The 14,742-nt window shown below is 36.1% G+C and overlaps 1 protein-coding gene across 1 annotated transcript; it reads right to left on the bottom strand.

The window, feature by feature from the left end:
• Window positions 1-7,717: 7,717 nt before the first annotated feature.
• Window positions 7,718-10,141, bottom strand: LOC126802938 (probable 2-oxoglutarate-dependent dioxygenase SLC1). Its single transcript, XM_050530661.1, has 4 exons — window positions 9,819-10,141; window positions 8,953-9,200; window positions 8,279-8,639; window positions 7,718-8,173 (listed from the first exon to the last, which is right to left on the bottom strand). Exons 1-4 carry the CDS (start codon window positions 10,110-10,112, stop codon window positions 7,919-7,921), a joined length of 1,158 nt encoding a protein of 385 aa, XP_050386618.1. The 5' UTR covers window positions 10,113-10,141; the 3' UTR covers window positions 7,718-7,918.
• Between the last annotated feature and the right edge of the window lie 4,601 nt (window positions 10,142-14,742).

The raw sequence follows: 14,742 nt of genomic DNA on the forward strand, positions 1-14,742 counted from the left end.
ACCACCATTTCCGGCAACCACCTTCCTATCGCCGGAGTTTGACCAGCATTCCGACGTTGACCGGCATTGATTTTTGTCTTCTTGTGAAATCTCCACATTTGCTCTATTCAACCTTCACCCGAGTTTGGAATTTGTGCTATCATCACCATATTGACATGTTTCCGATCATTTGCACCTTTTCCTAACATGATTAGAAAATATAATAAGAAATAGATAAATACACAAAAAATGTAGCAAAAGAATAAGAATTAGGTAACAATTATTAGGCTAATATTAACCTAACAAGTTTGCATAGATAGTGGCTAGAGACGGAGTTCTCTGCACTGGCATGCAGAATGAAGAAGAAAACGAAGTCGGGGAGGAAGGAGGAATAGGTGCGCAGCGAAAAAATGTTTATAGTGTTTGAGCGAATAAACTACAAGAAAGAGCTAGGGTTTGCAAAAGCATTATTTTGTTTTCAAAAACCATTGTTAGTCAGTGCCTTGACACAATATAAATAACTTTATTACCAAACATTGTGAAACACATATCGATTGCAAGCAACTCAAACAATGCTTTGAAAATATAAAAAACCATTGTCTTTAATTCACTTTCAAACAACAACCGAATACGAAACTATTGTCTTAAGGCGAGATGTGAACAATGTGTTTTGATCTAAGATTGAAAACATTGTCTTAAATGAATCTAGCAATGGTATTCAAAAAACATTGTCAGCGCCAAAATTTCAGACAATGCTTATTTGGAAACCATTGTCTAATTTTTCAGACAATGGTTATTTTTGTTGTACATTATCTTACGTGTATTGTCTAATTGGCCTTTTGGCCTAGTGCCATTCAGCCATCGTCCCCTGGTGATAGGTCACCCATAGAGCATATTAATAGCGTTTTCCGTTGATCGAGCAAACCGACAGTTAAACAAGCCCGAAATTCGATAATTTTTTTACCATATGTATAATTATATGTTGTGATCACAGTGTGTGGTGTCTATTGAGTACGAGACGTTTCCTCCATATAGTTGCTTCATAATTTTACAAATGTAAGTGAAATGTAATATAAATGTTATATTATATTAGTGGCCACTTTGCTAATCGACAACCTTAGTAGTGAATATAGTCAATCGGTACTGGCCAATGTAATATGTATATTTATTAAGGTACCCAGTGAAAATTTCGTCAATTTTGGACATCGTTGGACTGTAAAATTTTCGAGTCAATAGAAAAATTAACACGCGATTTTACTAAATGCAAACCCTTTGACCTGAGTCATCTCAGATTTCTTTTTTAGATTTGACTGCACATCCTCGTCTGGTAATATTACGTGGTTGTGAACATATAAGCCTCATTCGGCCATCGGCCCCTGGTGATAAGTCTACCCATAGAGCATATTAAAAGTGTTTTCATTTGACCGGGCAAACAGACGGTCAAAAAGCCCGAAATTCGATAATTTTTTTACCATATGCATAATTATATGTAACGATTACATCGTGTGGTGTTGATTGAGAACGAAACATTTCCTCCATATAGTCGCTAGTGAGCTTCGAAAATAGTGGCTCTAGCTGGGTTCTTAGAATGTATGTATATATTCAGTTTATGGGTAAGCTCCACAAGTTTGGGTGATGAAAATTGAAACAAAACAAAATATAACAGTAATATGATAACAGATGCACCCTTGATGATGCACACACATGAGTAAAAAAAATCATACCTCAATCCAAAAAAAAAATCCTTTATATGTGATTTCAAGACTAGAATGGTATATAAGATAACAAAAAAGTACAATTTTATCAAATATAAGATTGAGTTTAAAACTAATCTGCAACATTTACTAATGCAGTCCATCAACTTCTAAAATCCATAACTTCAACTAGAAAAATCTATTTCAAATAGTTTCAACTCCGAGATGATACATAGAACATCTACTACAGCTTTTAAGAAGACATCAAATTTAAATACTAACCGAAACTGCAAAATGTCATAATAAAAAGTAACCTGATGTACTTCTCAAAATATTGTTTCACAAATATAGAAACTCAACTTCAAAAAATCATAACTTAATCTAGAAATATCTCTTTCATGAGGCCAGTTCTAGTTCTTAAATGATCTTTAGTATGTATGCTACAACTGTGATGAAGATAACAACACTAAAATATGTACAATTTTGTAGAAAAAAGCTGATTGTTCACTTTCATTCACAAGAAGAATTGTTTCCATCACAAATCTTATCCACCATCCTCTCTGAAAAATTCCAAGAAATGATACAAAATAATAGACAAAACCAGTTTAGAAATTATTGACAAAGTAAAATAAATAAGTCATCCAGCAGTAGCATTTACATAAACGTCTACTGAATGATCATTGTGCGAACCACAAGGCTCTAACTTGAACATTTCCTTTTTTGATGCCAATATGAGTCATATAAAACTGAAAGTACAAGCAAGCAGAATAGTGAAGGGACCCTTGTAAATCAGTTGAATAATTTCCTTTTTCACATCAATCTCTCCTTGTAGTCCATGAACATTGGCCACATAATTAACAATAACGAATCCTGACTCTTACTCAGCAAACTCGACAATCTCATCAGTGGCTGAAGTGGCAACACAGAAAATCAAATTAGCTTACTGTACAACTTACACAGACAATTAATCATTCATTGATTCATATGTCAATATAGTTGTTCACCTAGAGTACTTCCACCAAAACAGTTTCTTAGGAAACGATATTTACACAATCGATACATTGAATCTAAAGTAGCGAGCTTCCACACAGCATTAAGGATCATGGCTTTTCTTACATTCCCTTCCAACATCTAAGGTATATAAGATATGTTTTAATCAATAATAAACTTGAATTCTCGAAATAATTCAAATTAGATACAGTAAGTTATAAAATATTTGCTACTAACTCATTGAAAAATCATGGTGCTTTAACCAAATAGACTCAAAATGATGGAAGTCACCCTCTCCACAATTTTGATCATAAAACACAGGGCATGAAGATATCTCCCATCTATAAACACTCAAAATTATCTTGTTGCATGATGCAAACATCAGCAGTGAACTGCCTTTGTATTTACAACTATTCTTTTATATACGGCCTAACATTCACGGTGTACATGTCATGAAAACATATGCAATGAAATATAACAATTTTACTCCAACATCACCATACGTATATATTAAAACAAACATACATGATTGCAAATAAAACCCAAATCATACTCGAATCGAAGAGCCAACCACAACTAACAACTTGATGAGACTAAATCAATCAGAATCGAAGACCCACTTAACAACCCAACACCCAATTTGAAATGAAATTCAAACCCTAGCTAGATAAAATCACAAATCAGTCATGACGAAAATAGAAATCGATTAAACCCAAAAAGATAGGGGCGATATGACTTACCTCCTGCTTGAGTTTCCAGAAACGATTTTCCAGAATCTGATGAAGCACACTATCGCTGAAACCTAGAAAATCAATGGAGGATAGGCTTGTAGCTCTTCGTCGGCCGAGCAATATCAATCTCTGATCTGAAATTAATGTCGATCAACAGCCCCTCCACATGCACGATTGCGTCAATGTGCTGAAGGCCCCCTAGAATTGGATCGGAAATACTAAAATTGATGAAACTCCAACTCACCAAATGCAAAATTAAAACACTAAAAAAGAGGAAGAGTGGGAAGACTACCCGCACGTGTGGGGAAACCGGACATATTCGGTACCCATTCAGTGAGAGTTCTCAATTTCTTTCAGGTGCCTGGCGCGTCGGATACTGTAGCTGTTGTATCCTATACAGGTATATACAACAGAGGAAATCGCTCAACAGTTGTGCATGCATTAATTTTTTTCCGGACCCTAGTTAGACACTCGCATTTTCTATGTAAACCCAAAACACTCTTCATCAGCTACCTCCTATTTCCTAGTTGTAATGACCCGATTTTTCGGAGTCAAATAAATTGAATTTTTAGAAATTATTTGAGTTTGTAAAATTTATTAAACAACATTGTTCGTTTCGCGACGTTGTTTTTAATTAGGAAAACGTTACGTTTCCGCGACGCGAGAATCGACTTTTACTCCGTCGCTCGTTTGTGAAAATGTCCTTCATGAAAGTTGTAGAGCTCGTTGATACGAGTTCGTAGACACATCACGAGTTTTAATCGGACTTCGTACGTGAAAGTTATTAATAACGGAAGTTAGTTTCCAATTTTGGAAAAGGGTACAAAAAGGAAAAATTTGGCATTAGGGTTTCCAATTTCGAAAACCCTCTTTTCTTCTCTCTCTCCTCTCCCCGCAGCCTCCCCGATTCTCCCCCTCTCTCTCTACATCGCCTCCGACGATCTCCCGACCCAAGCCGTCGTGGCCTTCACCGCCTGTCCCAAAAGCTTCGCACGGCCCACCGCAACAACCCTCGAGCTCGCCGCCGTAAAGCCGCGCGACTTCTCGAGCTCTCTAGCGATGCTCTCCTCCGTCTGCGTCTTCGACGTCGAGAATAGGGCACAGAGACCAGCTCGCTAGCACCTCTCCTCACCCCCGGTGCCACTTGCGACGAGATCAGCGGTTGAATTCGTGTCTCGCCTCGCCGCTGCTCAAACTCGACTCCGCCGGCAACTCCAGCACTTTCGGCGACTCTCCGGTGGGTCCACGGCTTGTATTAGGTAAGGGTTAGTCGTTTTGATTGGTTGTGATGATTTTGGTTGTTTTTTATGGGGATTTGGTGGAGGAGGAGAGAACACCGTCGCCTTAGGCGGCGCGTGAGGGGGCGTGCATGAGGCAGGAGGCGGCGTTAGGAGAGGCGCGTGGGCCCCACGCGCTGCCATTTTGGGCGGCATATGAGCGCCACGCGCGGTCGCCGGAGGTGGCGCGTGTACCCCACGCACCGCCACACGCGGCAGCACGTAAGTAGTGATTTCAAACAGTCATTTTTGTAAAAATTATTTTTACTTACGGTGAATGTAAAAAATAATTTATGTACAGTAAATGTAAATTTATTTTACGTACGGTAAATGTAAATGTAAAAATTACGTACAAGAATTGTGAAAGTAATTTCTGAAGGGTAATCAGTAATTATTATTTATTGAGTCAGTATCTACATAGCACGGAAGCTTGGTTGGGCGACCGATTCCCGCTTCGAAAGCGGAAGCGGGAGCGGAAGCGCGACGGAAGCGCGACGGAAGCGCGATTCCGAAAAAGGTGGGTTTGGAAGCGCGGCGGAAGCGTTGGCTTCCAAATTGGAAGCGCGACGGAAGCGTTGGCTTCCAAATTGGTAGCGCGGCGGAAGCGTTGACTTCCAAATTGGAAGGGTGATTCATTCTCTATCTCTATTTCATCAATCAATGTCTTGAGACTCTTCTTGTCGTTTCATCTTCTTATTTATTTCGTTAAGCGGTTAAAGATGAATAACATCAATCAATCTAATATGTGTCAGAAATATGGGGAAGAGATATCAGGAAAATCCAGATGAGAGAGAGATGTATAGAGAAGACAGAGAGTTGTGGAGAGATATGAAAAAAAATTCCATATGAGAGAGAGAGACAGAGGGAAGACGAACCTTTTTTTTTATCAATTTCATCTAGTAATGTCTCTTTGACTTGCACGTGCCCAACACCTTCACACTATGTTGTACATTCTTTTGTTTGAATTTTGAAATGAAGCTTTAATAATGCTATATTCAAAGATAATCATGGGATAGAAAATAAGTTATTAATAGTTAACTAATTATTTTAATACTAGATAAAATAATTAAAAAATAAAATATAAAAATATAATATATATATATATATATATATATATATATATATATTATTCCGACGCTTCCAAAACGCACCCGCTTCCTTAATTTTTGGAAAAAAACGCTTCCGCGTTTCCAAACGTTTCGCTTCCACGTACCCGCACCCGATTCCATGCAGCCTAGGTCAGTATATACGATTGAATAGTACATGGATGTATAGAAATACGTAAATACTATGTACTCGTACAGAAATACGTAAATAGTATTATGCGTACATGAATACGTAATTAATACGTATTTGTACATTAATACGTGAATAGTAAGAGCGTGAACAGTAATTTCGTAAAAACCAGAAATTGCTTAATAGTAAAATATTATTACGGTTTCGGAATTTAAGAGTTTACGTAATGATTCTAAATTCACTTCTTATCTATTCTAGGTGATCAACACAACAAGTAAAGGATTCGAGTTCGAAATTGTGGAATTTACGCTCAGGAATATAAGGTGAGTAAAATCTCACAGTGACGAATCTACCCTTGCGGAGATTCATGATTACGCTTAATTTAAAATAATGGACTATTATATGTATAAGATAAAGTGGATTGTATATATGTATAATTGGTAAAATAGGTACATATATATGGTTTGTTATATTATATACTGTCATAATTTCCGTTTGCGAATGAGTTCATTTTAGCATTGATGTTTATTTATTTGAGCATGTCGATTTTATTTGTAAAATATCATGCGATGGTTGTTTGTACGTGGTTTTAACTTGAGTTATGTTAAAAGGTTTTTTTTTGTGGTTTGTGGGCCTGTCTTCGGACGTGTTTTTTCTGTCTTCCGGTAACCTAACCTTGGCCGGGCAAAAGTTACGATACAGTTAGAGCTCTAGTGTGTCTTCCGGTGTACTGCATGAGAGGTAAAAGATGGGTTACCGGCTTATGAGTACCCATATTTTGGATATTGGGTAGCAAGTGGTTGCCCATTGTCGGCGGCGTACTAACATGAGGGGTAACAGAGGTGTACCAGCGCTCATGGGTACCCGTATTATAAATGCATTTGGGTAAATAGAGGGGTTGCCCAATTTCTCATGAGCACATACATTTTCATATTATTAGACAACCAGATGGGTTGTCTAATGACTCATGAGTGCATTTATGATTTATGCTTTGTGGATTTTCGTATATATTTTTATGCGAGTTATATTGTTGTTTTACTCATACGAGCTGCAAAGCTTACCGGGGTTGTGTTTACAATCCCGGTGCACCTATTCGATGGTGTAGGGAATAATTCCGCATGTGTGGATTAACGGAAATCGACGGACAACTCTGAAGACTTGAAGTTGTTTTATTCTATCTTGTGGTGAGGATTTGAGAGGATATTTACATTTCCATTTGATATAATGTTTAATTATAAATTTGGTTTGTAATAATCAATTTGACTGAGTTGTACTATGAACTCAGTAATGATCTGTTGTAACATTAAAATGATTTCGATTTATTGAGATTGTTTTAGAGTTTCATGACTTTGAAATTTGAGTTTTATACTCGAAATTTTGGGATCGTGACACTAGTACACGCACATTGACTTCAATAGCTAGCCATGCATGACTTCTTTTCAGCTCCGATCCTCATCACCGTTGTCCAGAGGTTCTGGTACAAGATTTTAATTCATCTGCGATGACATTAGGACATTGACACTAAACAGGCCTCAACGCTTCGATACTCACGCAAATTAAAGCTATATGATTCTGTTCAATGTCTACACAAAGTTGATGATCATCAAATAGCTTTTGATGTGGCAAGTTAGAAAATACCTCTCTTACAGTATATCGTAGTTAGGTCCATATATATAAATATATCAAAAACACGCATTTATATAAAAAAAATCACTTGATGATAATACATACCAAGATGCTAGTGATTAAGAGTTTTATTGATATATATAACTACTATACTGCAATACATGTATATAGGATTATAGGGTATCATGAATTAATCTGCAATTTAGCATGGGCCACAAAGTATCACATTACGTACTTTAGTTCTCTGCTCATTAATTTATATTTTACTTTTTATTTTCCTCAATTATACGGAACTCGGAAATTTCTGGAAATGCTGGGTCAAGACATCCCAGTCCACATCTCACCAATGTTCTAGATTTTTTCTGATTTGTAATCAGGCACCAAGTCAATCATCCAATTTCCTCGATTCCAAGAAGCTCTTACTCGTCCTCTGGTGCTCACACGAAGCAATATACTCAAGAAAGTTCGCAAAGTCTGTGTCCCTGTAACGAGGAGGGTTGGCTTCATTGACGAGTTTATGTGAGGGCCGAACAACGGTATCGAATGGCAGGCTGTGCAAAGAAGCAACAGAGACTCGAGACATGGATGAGTTGACGACAACCCTATGCAGCACGCTCTTGTATCTCCCATTGCTAAATATCTGTCAAAACGTACAGTTTGTGCATAATTTGCTGTTAATATATTGCAAATATAATTAAGACGACTGTATGTAAGTAATATTAGACCTAGCTAGCTAGGTAGCTACCTCAAGATGATCACCAACGTTTACGATGAATGAATTCGGAAGTGGTTCGACGGTCACCCATTTTCCTTGGTGCTGAATTTGAAGACCTTCAACTTCATCTTGAAGGAGAAGAGTGAGGATGCCGTAATCAGAATGAGGTGGCATGCCTAGGGTTAAATCAGGTTCAGGGCATGCAGGATAGCAATTCATCACAATCAGTTGGCTTCCATCTTCAAATTCGTTCGAAGTGTTGGTTCTGGTGTCTGTTTTCTCTGATTTTAAACTCTTTGTCGTTTCTTTCAATCCAAGGCTCTCCAGAACAGCCTCCATCAGCTTTAGATACAAAAAATTGATGTTCTTTGAGTAATTCACTACGGTTTCTCTGTGCATATAGACGGAATTGTTAAACTTCAATTAGAATCATTATTAGTCATGAATTAACCACTAAAATTGAAAAAAAGAAAACGTAGATCGAACAAACAAACTATCCACGCCAGCTCTCTCAGTGAACTATGTATATGTTAGATTCATTGGCCAGTGTTTATACTTTATACTAATTATACCCTAGAGTAAATTTCATGTTATCAAGTACTTGTCTTTCAAATGAGGTTAATTATAGATGCCAAGGGAAAATTCTATATATATGGAACAAACTTAATGTTGCACGTCTCGTTTAAGAAAAAACGAGATGTCACCTTAAGTCCACAGGAGAGGATGGCCAAGACGGAATACTGTCTGATAAAGGGTTGCAACTCAGCTTCAGAAAGTCTCTCCAGCAGAAGACTTTATCATTGTTCTGGTTAAAGCTTGTTCCATACCTAGCTGGGGAAGCCATATCCTTTGACATGTACTTTGATCTCTCATCGAACGGAAGATCAAAAAACCTTTTACTTACATCTGTCATCCTTAAAATAACGTCATCGTTGATACCATGATTAATCAGCTGCATCAATCAAACATTGATTAATATATAGGTGTTTTATATGATTCATGGTTAATTCTTCACACCGATCAATCATATATGGCATCTGGCCGAATTTGTTACGAATTTATTAGTACTTCAATCTGATCTGTACGTACATGCATGGCGAAGGAAAATGGATGAATGCAGGATTACTGAGAAATACTTATTAACTAAAATGTAATTATACAAGAACTAAACCTCAACGATCAATTGATATTATGAGACCACTATGTTGCATGTGGAGTTAAGTATATATCTTGGTATATATATCACACGGAGAAATTACTCAACGTACATGTTCTTCAGTTCTTTGCATACTAATAAATAATTAAGTACATATTATCTTTGTAAACACATGCTCATGAGTCATGATGAATGTAATATACAAAAACAAGAACAATGGTTGTCTACTACTATGTGGTGTACTCAGTTAATCATATTATATCAAAGTATAATTAACATGCACGCGATGAAAATGACAAAATTATTTACATATAAGAACCAATTAGAAACAATCACAGTAAAAAATAGACTAATAATATTAAAGCGTTACGCCACGTGAGATATGTGTCGGGTATATATAATAACTTCTCTAACCTGGAAAACTCCAAATTCTTCGCAAGCTTTTGTGAGGGAGTTCAATGCTTGGGGTCTGCTTCTGGAATCTTGCAACTGAGTGAAATCAACAATCGGTAACTTGAGAATGGTCTTTGCTCCTATTGCCGAATCATTACGTCGTTCTTCCTTCGGCAGTATGTACTTGGTTGGAATTCTAGTGAGCCCTCTTTCACACAAGTGCCTCACTCCTTTCTGCAGGTACTGATCATGTGTTTCTGCTGCTTTACTTTCTCTGTAATTGGTGTCATCAGCAAGAACAGCAATTGAACCCATTTCAGGAAACAAAGCACCAAAACCCAAGTTTTCGGAATATTCAATATAATTTCGAACTAACAAGCTCAATGAAACTTCTTTATATATGCAGTCAATATAAGACCAAGAAGCTTTAATTTTTTTTTTTTTGGAAATAAAACAACCAACAACAATAGATAGCTATTAGAGAGAGAGAGAGAGAGAGTAATTTCATTGGTGAACTATTTCTTAGAGGATCGTATGTAGAAGGATGATGGAGTGGGAATGCAGCTAGCTAGCTATAGGTATTACTACTGATCCCATATATATATATATATATATTATGTGTGTAATTCCTTTCATTTCCATGACTACGAAATTTTTGACCGTGTACCTTGTCAAAGCACAAGGCGGTGGTGCCCGACTGCTGGTGAATGATGTGGAACTAAACACCCCAAGACTTGGAAAAATACATAATTGAGCAAGTCAACAGCTCTTGCATTTGCATTTTCTGGGTCAGTGTTTGATTCTTTTTCCATGAATAGGCCTTTTCTCCATATTCATATTTCAAAATCTATTTAAATGGTTGATCGAGAACTAGCTAGGGCATATAGCCTATATTGATGCCACGACGAATAATATGGTTCGGTGAAACCTAAAGGCTGTGTGTACGTACCTTCTTTTCAGCTGATGTCAATTTATGAAAATTTAATTTTCAACCTTTGTTCAAATTTGAAAATCTAGTATGTTAGAAATACTCGTATTCTAATTTTCATATTGATAGCTAGTGATTCACCATTTTAAGTATCAAAATCAACTATATGTGTCACACTAATCGATTTGCTTCGATCTACCATCACGTACGCCTTCCCCTTAGATGAACTCCACTAGGTTAGTATTTAATTTACAACTCTTTTGGTCAGAAGTTTGTACCTAAAATTTGAGAAAATCTTCTTGTTGGCTAACTTAATTTGTGATTTAATTTATCACTGTACTTTCATCTGGTGAGGGTCTTTATTGAATGATGCATACGCATGCCCTAGACTGCTGCAGTCATATATAGAACACTGTGGGCGGCGCCGCGACGGCAGCCGTACGTAATAAACAGATATCTGGCATGGTCATTCTGGTGTCTTTAGTCTTAATTAATTTGCATGCATGAGATCTAATGGTTCACGCTTTAATTAGAACGTCGTGTACATTCTTCACGTTAAAGTAGTTTTCTGACATGCATATAGATGTTCTCTGTTTCTTGTTGATCAGTTCAACTCTCAACGTTCTCGAATTCTCAATAGCCAATCAACGAGGGAAAAAACTGTTGTGCGCGGCTATACAACAAATTCCTATCAAAACCTTTACTCCACACGCAACGTGCATTTCACGTGCTCTCCTACAAAACTCTGCTGCATGTTATACATGTACAACATATGAACCTATCAATGAGTACTTCTTTCTTTGTTTGAAGTGGAATAAAAAGCAGCAATATTATCTTCTTTTCTTAACTACAACAATAAAAGTCATTTCTAAGGGAGAGATTTGGTCGAAAAAGCATATTTTCCCCTAGGAAATGCCTTTTTCCAGCAGCTACGTCCCCTTGGTGGTAATTGGAAAAAAGGTTGATTAGAAATAGTCATTTTTCGATCAATCTTAAAAACAAGACTTATTTTCGACAATAAAAATTTATCGTAAATACATTTTCGGTGGTCAGAAATTAATGTCAATTCACGACGACAAATATTTCTTTCGACTAAATGTATTTGTTGGAAATAATTTTTTCCAAAGATTTATTTCCAACGAATAGTGGTGGTCGGAAATATTACTTCCGACAAGACTAAGACACTAAGTAATACCGATGACTGTTTGGCATCAAGAATAAATAATTTTCAAGGGCCAAATCATAGGGGAAAATTGGTTGTAAATGTTTATGCTTTATTCATTCAATTTTTTTTACCCAAATCAATTAAATCTGTTACTATAAATTGTAAAAAGTAGATGAATGAAAGTAATCTTTTTTATTTAACCAACATGGGTAGCAGTTAAAGTATATCAAAAATACACAAAGTTAATACAACTCCAAGACTATAAACTATAAATGAATCAAACTTAAGTAATGAATATAAATAAGTCTTTGCCGCGCCTAGGTAACCAAAGCTTTAAGTAGAGGAACTATAACTTGACCCGATTTTAGTTCTAATGGTAAGACTCCTCATTAAAATTTGTATCATCATGACCATCTTCATTATCACCTTTATCAGTATCATTTTAACCATTATCATCTTCATTATGACGTGCACTTGAATCTGTTACTATATTGTTCTATTAAAAGAGAAAAAATGATGAAACATAAAAGTTAGAATGCAAAAAAATAACACACTACTACAATAACTTCACCACACAAGAGTTATTCACGGTTGTGTGTATTATGTATGGCAGTGTTGTCTAATCGAAACATTTAAGAGGTTAAAATTCAGTTGTGTGACGCTCAGCAGAATGCTCGACAGCTCTCTTGACAGAACTCCTCGGCAAGTGACTTTCAGACAACAAATACAGTCACAATATTTGTTGTGTGTTCCTTCTGAGACAACTAATTATTTAGGTGATTTTTATAATTAGTTGTCTTTGATGAAGTCATACAACAAATATTGTTTCTAATTTACTTGGGATTCTTCCATTTGTACAACTAATTATTTGATTCATTTAGTTGTGGAAGCTTTCAATTGTGCAACAAAACTTATTTCTGAATTGGTTGTATGGTTTGCATTGCACAACTAATCTAAGTCCAAACCATGTTCACTTAGTGGTGTGTGTCTTTCATCACACAACTAACCAAAGTTTAAACTCACTTCAACTAGTTGTGTGAATCTATTTTTTTCACTGTTCATATGGTAAATTATCATGACAAAATTAAAATAGTTGCAAATAGATCCATATATGATCTATAACTACTTCAAACCAAAATATCCTAAATGTCACAGCAGCATATAGGTACTCAAACATCCCTAATATTAAACTTACAATAAGATAGATAATGTATAGAAAATATCTTATACATTTCTCTATATATATATATATAAGAATCATTTCTATAGCTAAGACCAATGTTTGTCTAGATTCCTATCTATCGAATGAATAAGTTCTACCATTTTCTGCCTCCAAATCCATACACACAAGCTCTTACATGCACTTGATGAGGATATATGCAACCCGCTTCTTAATCTCATCCATAAGTTGGTGTAAACATGGCGGCCACTGCGTTCGCACTGGAAAAAAAACATTCAAGATAATGCATGAATTTACTTGGATACAAAGCATTTCAAAGACAAAAAAAACAACAACAACTTCAATGATAGGCATGAATTGACTTGGACATGAAGACCTGGATACAAAGCATTTAAAAAAATACAGCAACAACTTCAATCATGAGCATGAATTCACTTAGACAGAATAACTTGAATAAAAAATAATTCAAAGACAAAAAAACACAACAGAAACTTCAATCATACCTTCTAAATTGGAGAAACACCCAAATCAGTTCCAAATCAAGAAATCATAAACATAGAGTGATTGGGCATAAAGAAGGAAAGCTAGAACTCACCATACCGAGCCAAAAGTCATACACTCATTATAACATGCAACAAACAATTCAGTATGGAACCATCAAATGAGTTCAGAGTGATGAAAGGAGTGTGTCACTCCTTTTTCAGAACAAGCAATTTTAGGAGGGAAATATTTAAACCACAAAATTTGGCAACAGTGTGCCTCTCAAAGCAAAAGATCTCACAGTTGTCATGAGCATTAAACACTTCATATAATATTCACACCAACATCTAAAATCGAATAAAAGATTGAATGCAACAAATACCTGAGTCAGCATATCATCACCAGTAACAATATTTCCAACTGTTAGGATGGAGATGGATGGCTGCTAAAATTATTAAAAGTTAGGACTTCTAAAAGAAAACAAGAAGATCAAAGATAGAAGTTCGAACAAGGAATTCAAAACACTCACCGCAGAAGCTCAACAAGCCTGGGGCATACTCCGGACTCAATTACAACTTGAATTTTGTCATTAGTAACATCGGAAAGGTACGAAAGAGCCCAACATGCATCAGTCAAGACTTCTTCATCATTTGAGTGAATTAGCTGGAAGTGTTGGCTTAACCAAAAAATAATGATAATAGGATGCTTTATCAATATTTGCATCCATCAAACAACAATACATGTCCAACTCAGTAACTAACTTATTTCGTGCATAGGTAGAACAGTCAACCCATTTGAAACACTACAAATTGACTAATGTAGTGACGGGGAAAGCAGTTGCAGAAAGTAGCTAATGTAGACAATCTAATGCAACCATCAAATTGCTTGAAAACTGTCAAGACTGAGACAAAGAACACAATAATGATGAAATTATTACATAAACATACGGTATAAAAGATGAAGTGACCACCGTACAAAGCCTCTGAAGTGTAAATGGATGCCTTCGGTGAAAACATGAAGAGCTGCAATATAGAAACATACTATAAGCAACGCCCATAATGGCAAAAGTAATTGGAAATTCTATAAAACTATGAATCCCATAACAACAATAAATAACTAAACTAGCTTATAAAAGGAAAATATAAAACTAAACTAAAAGAGATTCATGTCTAACACTGCGAATGTTCTTCTA

Source organism: Argentina anserina, chromosome 7, assembly GCF_933775445.1.
Source record: "Argentina anserina chromosome 7, drPotAnse1.1, whole genome shotgun sequence".
Taxonomy (NCBI): Eukaryota; Viridiplantae; Streptophyta; class Magnoliopsida; order Rosales; family Rosaceae; genus Argentina; species Argentina anserina.

What these genes read in the sequence shown, in the direction of transcription:
- LOC126802938 (XM_050530661.1), bottom strand. Translation starts at nt 10,112, where the DNA reads ATGGGTTCAATTGCTGTTCTTGCTGATGACACCAATTACAGAGAAAGT. An exon ending in AAGAATTTGGAGTTTTCCAG is followed by an intron (nt 9,201 to 9,818) that starts GTTAGAGAAGTT and finishes TGATTGATGCAG; the next exon opens with CTGATTAATCATGGTATCAA. An exon ending in ACGTTGGTGATCATCTTGAG is followed by an intron (nt 8,174 to 8,278) that starts GTAGCTACCTAG and finishes ACGTTTTGACAG; the next exon opens with ATATTTAGCAATGGGAGATA.